The 10,268-nt window shown below is 29.0% G+C and overlaps 1 protein-coding gene across 1 annotated transcript; it reads right to left on the bottom strand.

Moving 5' to 3' along the window:
- Positions 1–639: 639 nt before the first annotated feature.
- On the bottom strand, positions 640–3,705 carry LOC105110369 (uncharacterized). The gene is made up of 2 exons (XM_011005392.1): positions 2,389–3,705; positions 640–1,542 (listed from the first exon to the last, which is right to left on the bottom strand). The coding sequence occupies exon 1, from the start codon at positions 3,432–3,434 to the stop codon at positions 2,475–2,477; it is 960 nt and encodes a 319-aa protein (XP_011003694.1). The 5' UTR covers positions 3,435–3,705; the 3' UTR covers positions 640–1,542; positions 2,389–2,474.
- Between the last annotated feature and the right edge of the window lie 6,563 nt (positions 3,706–10,268).

Genomic DNA, 10,268 nt, shown 5'->3' with positions numbered 1-10,268 from the left:
TGCATAAGATTGTTGGATTATGATGCGTGGAATGATTTTTATGTGTAAATATTTATTATTATGTGTGGATTATTTATGTTTGTAGGTGTTTGATTTTTTTTTTTGTAAACGTCTTTTTAAAAAGAAATTTATAAAAAACTCTTAATATTTGTTTCTAAGTGGTAGAAATATTTTTGAGGTTATTTTTTTTGTAAAAGTCTTTTTAAAAAGAAATTTATAAAAAATTCTTAATATTTATTTCTAAGTGGTAGAAATATTTTTGAGGTGTGTGTATATAGAGAGAGATTTATGTTTTGGTTTTCATCAATTCATTGATCCACTGGTAATGTGATAATTAAATGAGCCGTTACATCGTTGTTATTTTCTTATAATAATAAAAAAAATTAATTTGTTTAATTTGTTTTGTGTAGTTTATGTTCAACTCAAGATAATATAATCACTAAATGAGTTTTATTCTTTGAAAGTTAAAATAATTAATATGTTTTGAATGCTATATGATGTTGATTTTTTTTATAATAAAATAAAATTGATTTGTTTTGTTTGATTTATATTGAGCTCAAGATAATATCATCACTAAACTAAACTAAACGGGTTTTATTATTTGAAAGTTAAAATAATCTATAATTTCCGGAAGAAAAGTATTTTTAACAAATATCCTTTTGATTCACAAGATAATATTTGATTTTAATACACCCACACAGTAAATTAACCCTAAATCGAAAAATCTTAATTTCTCCCTGGCCGACGAGGACGATGATGATGTCCCCCTCCTTGTGTGGATGAACTTCACGCCGCCTAGAATAAACTATCATGATAGCACTGATATTTCTGCTAGACCAATACTTCTCTTTTCCCAGCAATTTCAGCAACAGTCAGAGGCAGGGATCATGGCCTGAAGTGCTTTTCCAATGATTATGGTTGATTCTCGAAGAAGCTGCTTGGACATAATGCATGATGATGTCCACAAAACAAGGGCAGCCTTCATGGGGTTATATCATTCGGGCTTGGATCATAATTAGTTCAACCAGTGGCCATTATAAGCATCTTTTTCAAGCAGAAATCAATCCCCTAGGTAATTTTTAAACTGCGGTGATAGAAGTCCAAACAAATGCAGGAAATCTCGTCCAAGAACATGACCATTAAAATTGAAGAAAAAAATCATCAGTTGCCCGAGAAAGAGAAACAAAACCTACCTATATGCTTGAAAAATACACAAACAATGAAACCCAGAAACAACTCTTAATATTTCACAGGATACTGCATTTCTGGCTTCCTTCTCGAAGAAGAAATGCTACATGGTCTCCATGCATTTCTAACTTCTAGCCAAAATCTTTTTACGGGTAACATATCAATCCATGGGACAACCCTAGCTTGTTGAAACGAAACAGGAAAAATAGGCATTGAAGTACCTACGTTAAAACTAAGTGCGGTGAACCATAATAAAAACAAGTAAAATCATGTTTTTGTTGTCTGACAAACACAACCCAGAAAGGAAAAATCATAAAGAAGTATACTGAAGTAACTTCCAGCTTCGCCCATTATCTGCAGTAAGAATAGAAAAAAGGTACTGTTAATACACGACAAACATCAGATAAGATGGTGGCTGGCAATTCACATGCTTTACAAATGAAGTTAATAAAATGTAAGTGTTCTTTTTTAGGCTTTAGACTCTAGAAAAGTTTGTGTGTGACAGTAGGGCACTGGTACAACCCATGCTTGTGGAATAGATGTCATGAGAAATGATAAAGCAAAAGCTTCTTTTGGACCCATGTAGATGGAAGTGACCTCAAATAATAACACCCGACTGACTGAATGAATGCATTGTCTATTCTACCACTTATGAACACCATTGTAGAAGACAAATTGCAAGAGATACATATCAGAAAACCTATTATCTAATTGAAAGATTCTGCATCTTAAGGAAGAAATAACTATTTCCACTCATAGACCATGATGTTTACGTGATTAATGAGATTTTATAAGCATTGTTTTAATATTAAAAGTAATTTTTAAAAATAAAAAAATATTATTTTAATATATTTTTAAATACAAAATACTTTAAAAAACAGTCAATATTAAATTTTCTAACACCCTTTCTAACACGACGTGACTAACTAGCTTTGTAGACAGATTAAATCAAATGACTAATGTCAATCAATCGCCCCCGGCAGCCACTTCAATAATCCAACCAAGGATATAGATATTTGGAAACTAAAAACACATGAACAATAAAAGAAAATTTGAAAAATAACCTATCCAACCAAACAAGGGTATCGGATATGGATCCGAGAAGAATAAATATAGTATTTACAAGGGAATTAACAACCAAGTACTCTGCTATTAATACACAACACTAATTAATAATCATATATACTAGATGGCTATTACCTCCAAAAGAGAAAGTTGAAGCAGAATCTTTTCATCATCAGGATTTAGCATAGTAATTAATCGCTAATTAATAAAAAACCAAACTACTAAACCCCACCACGAACCATTGCCCGGAACCGCTGTTCAGATTCTTGCCTTTGGAGCCTCATTGCATAATTAAACTTTCTGATAAACTCTTCTGCTCGTCGATTCAACTCGTCCTGACTCATTGATTTCTCCCTCCTCAAAGACACAGAATCGTTGAATGTATCTGATTTCCTGAGTTCTCTCCTAGCCCAAGCAACCGGATCATCATCATCGCCGCCATCCCCACCACCATCACCAGCAGCAGTGATCATCCCGTTGGCTTTCTGCAACGCCGTTGGAGGGGTGTCCCATGTGCCACTCTTCTTTAACTGCCTTGTTGGTGTTTTCCCTTGCTTCTCCATAATTAATGTCCATGTGTCCTCCAGGGTGTCCTGCTGATCTGCCTCTGGTGTCAGTGGCTCTTTGTCCATCTTTTCTTGCTGTTGCTTAGCAGAATCTGTCAAGCAAGATTCCTTAGACGTGTCTGTATTCGTCTTTTCTTGCAGCAGTTCACCAGAATTTGTCAAGAAAGTGTCAGGAGAGTAATAATCCTGAGAAGAGTCGATGAGTTCCTCAAAAGACAAAGTTGTATCCAATAGTTTTTCCACTTCTTGCATGCCATGGTCTTGCCAGAGATCCTTCGTGTTACTTTTGTTTTGACTTTTGTGTTTCTTATTAGAACTAGAATAGGACACTTTGGAGTTGGGGTTTGGGTGTTGAAATATGGAGGAAGCAACAATGGCGATTATGATGAAGTTGAGGATGATATAGATGTAAGGAGGAGATAACCAGCCACGGAGGGAGATCCATACGCTAGGAAGAGTTGAGAGAATTAGATTAAACGTGTAAGGAATTATAGCCACCTTGAGCAAAATAAAAGTGGAAATGATCCCTACACAGAGAAGCATCATCTTTACAGCCCATATTGTGGTACCAAATTTGCCTGTTTTGAAAGAAGAAATCTCAAACAGATTGGCCATTGGGTGCACAAGTTTAGCTATCAGAAAGATGAAAACTCCTTAAACAGAAAGAACTGAAAAGAAAAGATGAAGAAACAATTTCAGCTTTCAGCAATATGCCATAAACTTCAATGAATTTTGAAGACTCTGATAGTCACCGAAATGAGGAAAACTAAAGACCAAACTTATCGCTACTTGAAATATATAGCAGACAAGAGTCAAGAAAGGGCACTCTCCAAAACAGCTTGAACAATCTGGAAGAGAAAAGGCACTAAGCAGTTGAAAAGTAGAAACCTTCTCTAACTAAATAAACCCCTGCAGCTCATAAAAAGTATCTGGCAGAAGTGATATCAAGATGCTACTATTAAGAAGAAGATAAAAAGAACCCTTCAAGAATCAATCTTGACGGGCTTCAGGATCTCTTATTTCAGGAAAACATGAGGTGTTGCTTTCAAGATTTTGAAAGTGCAAATCTTGCAGAGAGATTTTGCATTTTTATTGCTCTGTGGCACAGAGAGAGATAGCTTCCCTGAGACTTTTAAAAGAGGTAGCGAAGTGACACAGGACAGACAGAGAGGAGGGAGGTGGGCATCGGGCTTTCTTCGTTTAAGAGAAACGCTTAAATCTCTCCTCCCTTTGATTCAATCCTAACCATCCAGTCAAATTCAAACGATGGATTAGCTTTAACAAAAAATATTGGGTTAATTTTTTGCTCCTATTCGTTAATTTAGTTTGGTTGATTAAAAATGTAAAATGTAATCAGATTAGCATTAAGGCCGCTTTCACGATCGGCGCTCGACTGCTAAATACCAACTAATAAGTCATCACTGCATAAATGATTGCCTTATCACACTGCCTTTTACCACCCACTAGCCGATCAAAAAATACGAATTCATATAAACTATTGGGTTGATTGATACAGTGCAATATATAGCCATTGCATCCTGTCTTGGGATTTGAACTGGTTCGCTCGAGGTGCGATTGATTGGGTTAACTCGTGGGTTAATGGGTGAATCCAGATGTAATCCAAAACAATATTATTTTATTTTTTTTAATATATAAAACAATGTTGTTTTAAATAAAAAATAAAATAAAAATACTTGAAGCTGACCAAACCAGGTTTCATTTTAGTTTTATAGAACCAGTAAAGTGGTGAGTTGATTTGTCATGTTGTCCAAGTTTAATCATGTTCATCTCACAATTTGGTTCGAAAATAAACTCAACTCGAGTAAAGCCCCGAGTTGGTGAATCATTATATCTATCACTCGGTTAAGCCAAATTTGATCACTATGCAATGAACTCTTATTGTTCTTGCTTTTGTCTCATTCGTTATTTTGTCCAAATTTCACAAATAAAATTAGACAAGTGAGAAATATGGGAGAAATATATGTTTTGATTATAAATGTGCAATATAATAAAAATATGGTAACTTGCAATTATAACAAAAAGACTATTGTATTTACTAAACAAGTAAATAAACTTTGATAAATAATTGAATCATAATCCTAGCATGTATAATAATATATAGAGCTAAACAAAACAAAAAAGGTTATTTATTTTTTTGTTGTGAAGGATTAATACTTTATTTTTAAGATTTTATTACTTTTTTTAAAAAAAAAGAACTTTCTTTAATAAACCTTTTAAAATTCCAACAACACTAAGTCTTCTAATTCTTTTGGTTTAGGATTCCAACAATACCAACCAGAAAAGTAATTTTTATCCTTGATGTCTTATTGTTTCTAAACAAGATCTATCAAACCCAGAAAATAAAACTTAATTAGCCCTATATAAGGATTGAACCTAAGGTTTGGATAAGAAAGGAATTTACAGAGGAATTAAGCTTAACAACCAAAAAAGTAATGTTGGAAAATTAGGTGAAGAAAAGTATTGAATTCTGTCAAAATAGTGTAGAATTAACCAACCCAAATAATCTTATTCAGTCTTTTTATATAGAGAATCTTAGAAATCAAAAGCTAATGGAATTTCTCCACTAATAGTTCTGATAATCCACTATAAAACTAGAATTATATTTGAGTATTTTTTGAACTTAAATCATTTGATTTTTTAGTTGAAAAAATTGTTTAGAAACTGTTAAAAGAGTTTTGAAAAAACTAGAATTATATTTGAAAAAACTCATCATACTCATCTTTCGTTGAAAGATATAATTCTTGATGGAATAAATTCAAGCTAAAATTACAATTGATAAAAAATAATCTTTTATAGTTTCAAAAAATATCATGCAATAAACCTAACTTAGTTTATTAACAACTTTGATTACCTGTTGTAAAATCTAAATATTTTTAAATTTAATTTAGGTGAATTTTGAGCAAAAAAATGTTTTGTATACTAATAAAAGAATTCTACAAAAACTAAATAAATTCATCCTTTTTATATGTTGAAAGAAATAATTTATCATGGACCAAACACCAAGTCTAAATTTTAGTTGGTAAATAATAATATTTTGTAGTCTAAAAAATTATTTTATAACAAATCTAACTCAAACCAAGTTGGTTATATATATATATATATATATATATGTATGTGGAGGTGTTTCAGTTTAAAATTCACTTTGCTTAAGATCTCTCAACTCTAAAAATTTGGTGTTTTCCAGGTTAAATTTTAACTTTTCAACTTTTTACTATATAAATATTAACAAAGTTTTTTTCTTTTTTTTCCTACATGGGATAAAGTTTTTCAATAAGATTTTGAGTTTCATAAAAAATATCAATTAAGAGTTATTTGAAATAAATTTTTTATTCATCCAAAATTTATTTAAATCATGCTTATATTTCATGTTAAGAAAATTATATTAGAGATTAAATTTTAAAAAAGTTATAATTTAGTCGCCTTTTAATTTAATTTTAAATATATCCCTTGACCATGTTTCAACAAATTTCTAACGAGAACAATTTAATAAGTGAATTTATTTTATTATTTTATTAAGAATCTAAAATAAATTTAAAATGTAGCTGATTTTCAATATCATTTATAAAAATTGACTTGAAATTTTCTTTTAACATTTTTTTTTTAAAATACTATTCTTCTTCTGATATTTGATTGGAAAACTTGATAGTTAAAAATGTAAAAAAAAAAAAAAGGAAAAGAAATGCAATATCATTGACCATTACAGTTTAGGGTGGGATTATTGACGTGAAAGAGAGAAGACAGAAAACATCGTTTTGGTCTTCGACGCCATAGAAGTTGGAAAAAGACTGTCTTTATAACATTTCTCTTTTCTCCAATTTCTGTAGAAAACAAAACAAAACAAAACATGAGCTGTGCCTAATTCAACCTTCACAGTACAGATTTTGTTAAAAACAACCAGAATGAATTAATTAGTGTGTGGTATCGTGATAATATTTTATAAATTAATTTTTATTTAAAAATATATTAAAATAATATATTTTTTAAAATTCTTTTTTAATATATATTAGCATATTAAAATCATTTAAAAACAATAAAAATTTAGTTTTAAAAAACAGTTTTCTAAAAAATAAAAACACCACAATACTAAACACAAAACCTTACCCCTTTCATTTTCAAATTGGAAAGAACAGAACTCAGCCAAACACCTTCAGTACTAATTGGATAGCATGCAAATATCTTATAGAGAGAATTAAATAAATAAATAAATAAATACAAGCACTTGACAGAGTTGCCTAATGAACCAAGCTCCTACTCACTTCATATCTCAAATTACATTTGTAGATGGAGGGTAAAATTAGCAAATAATTGTTGGTTCACATGTCAGGTATTTAAGTGTAAAAAAAAAAACAATAAAAGAAACTAATTAATCTTTTTTCTTGAAGTTTTGATGTTCTACCAAATTAATTTCCCATAAAAAAGATTTAATTTTAATTCACAAAATTAATCCAAAATATTCCAAGAAAATAAAAACCAATCCCTGCATTGATACCTTAATTAGTATTTGTCTGGTAATACAATGAGCTTTTATGGTTATATGCAATAGCTTTGTTGATAATTATAGGGGACAAGTTATAAAAAAAGAAAAATTGCAAATGAATATTCAATGAGAATATAATATCTATTTTATATGATTAATTTTTATATAGTTTACACAAATTACTTATTCTTTTGTTTTTTCATACAACCAAAAAAAATTATGAAGACATGATTTTTCCATTTATTTTTAAAAATTTCATCTTAGATTATGATAATTAAGTTTTATTTAATAAAAAACATACACACTACTAATAAATAAACACATGAGAGTTTTGCTTGAAGAAATAAGGTTTTTCATCATTCCTTGAATTAAATTGTTGAGATTATTTTAAATATTTATTTTTAAAAAATTGTTAATAACAAACATTTTTAATAAAGAAATAAAAATTTTAACTTAAAAAATATATTTTCCTAAATTTAAACCCTTCGGATTCTTAAAAATATTTATTTTAGTTATTATAAAATGAAATAAAAATTAGCTTTGGAGATTTACCATGCACCACCATCTACGTAATTACCAAGCCAAGCCTTATTCGTTGAAAAGAATATCCTTTTTCATTATTGGCATCTTGTTAATGGGGTTTCCATGTCTGCCCCCGGGAAACACCCAAGCCCCGCCCCTCCTCCCGCTTGCCGGTATCCTCTATCACCGCTTATATCTATCAAACTTGCACCTTCCTCTCCCTGGTCAATCACCATGTCAAATCCATTTATTTCTTTGATTCTTTCATTATCAGGTGAGTTTATTAACTATAAAGCTAGCTATAAGATGGCGGGATTATCATTTTGGATTATATTTTAATTAATTTTTTTTTAATTAGTTCATATAAGAATTTAGAGTTAATAATTTACTTTTTATATAATTATCTTAGTATAAAAAAAACATTTTAATACCGAGTTGTTGGTATCATCAAAATACTCCAAGAAACACTGTTTTGCAACAATGTTCAGGCTAGTTATGAATCCATATGGAATGGGATACAAGGGGTCACATACATTTGGTAGGAGCTGTATAAGAGATTATAGAGTTGTTGCCACTAAAAACCAAAGTGGAGGTGGCTGGTGGGTGTTAGTGGAAGGTCACCACCAGGCGGCGCCCTATCATTGTAGTAGTTATCTTTTTTATGCGAGGGTTTTTCATGTGAATAATTGTACATGTTTCTACTATTCCGACAAGATATGATCTTATTCAAAGTTAAATATATTGAATGGAGTCTGACTTGATATAAAATTAAATTAAATTTTTTATTTTTAATTATATTTTATTGATAATTTAGCATTTGTAGAATTTAATTATAATTATAATTTTATTTTTAATTATATTTTACTTGATATTGTTGCGTGCTTAAGAAATTAAGAAAATTATAGTCTTTGTTGAATTTATTTCATATATGATGGAATCGTAGATAGTTTAATTGAACAATAAAAAATATTTTATATAAAATATTATTTATTTCATGATATAATAATAATAATTAAATCTACATATATTTAAATTAAAAATCATTAATAGTAATATATATTTTTAAAAATTATTTTATAACCTCGATTTCAAAAGTATTCTTAATCAAATACATTAAACTATTTTTTATTCAGCCTCGATTTCAAGCAAACACATTAAACTATTTTTTATTCAGTCTCAATTTCAACTACAATTTTAACCAAACATACATAAATATCAAACCAACTAAAAATATTTTTTATAAAATATTTTTTTAAAAAATATAACCACAAAAATTATTATAATATCAAAAACACTTTATAAAAAACAATTTACTACGTTTCATTGATGATCGTCTACCTAGTTAGTTTCAAAGAATTTTTGGAGAAGAGCAAAATATTGTTTATGCAATATATCAACTTCCTTACATTATCTTTTCTTGGCATTCGATAACCACTATTCTAAATATTTTAATATTAAGTTTTTTTAACTAAAAATATTTTTTATAAAATATTTTTTATAAAATTATAATTATAAAAACTATTACAATGTGAAACACATTTTATTAATTTCAAAGAATTGTTGGAGAATAGCAAAATATTATTTATGTAATATACCAACTTTCTTATATTATCCTTTTTTTACATTTGATAACCACGTTCTAAATACTTTGATATTAAATTTTTTTGCTTGTTTTTAAAATAAAATAAAATAAAAATTAAGATACAGTATGATTATTATTTCAAAACAAAACAAAAAACCAAAAATAATAAAGATAAAGATGATATGTACTCGAGTATATATATATATATATCATAGGGATGTTTCTAAGCATGAGTTACCTTAATTATTTTAAAATGATCAAAAGAGCCCAGAACCGTTGAAGATATGACAAGTTCCCATGCTATTTCTCCTTCGACGGAGATGGAGGCTGCCACTATTATTCACACAAGAAGAGAAGCTAGCAGTACTTCTCAACAGTGAAACAGACTCGTGAGCAAATCAAGCCATATTGGACCATAGTATTTAGCTTTTCTTTAACTTGGGACGTTGATCATGGAAGAATACTTGAAAATTGATACATAACAACAAAGAAATCTCAAGAACATTATGAGTCATTAGCTTTTTCATTAATCTAATGACCCTCGAGTAATTTATTAGATATTTTTTCTTGTTTTTGTTAATAGTTGTGTTAATATTTAAATTGTTTCTTTCTTAATTAATTTAATTTCGTTGTTTGTTTGTTTTTAATGATGCTGTTAACAGTAAGTCATTCTCTTGTTGGCTATATTAAACTATGTTTCTTTTGTTCTTACTAATAATAGTGTTGATGCTCTCCAAATAAATAAAAATAAAAATCCATTCACTTCATCTGCAAACCAATGAATTTAGCTTCTAGTAAACGTACAACACACACACACACACTATATATATATATCAATATATATATA

The sequence above is a fragment of the Populus euphratica genome, unplaced genomic scaffold (assembly GCF_000495115.2).
Source record: "Populus euphratica unplaced genomic scaffold, PopEup_1.0 scaffold249.1, whole genome shotgun sequence".
Classification (NCBI taxonomy): domain Eukaryota; kingdom Viridiplantae; phylum Streptophyta; class Magnoliopsida; order Malpighiales; family Salicaceae; genus Populus; species Populus euphratica.
This window is presented reverse-complemented; position numbering and strand designations above follow the sequence as displayed.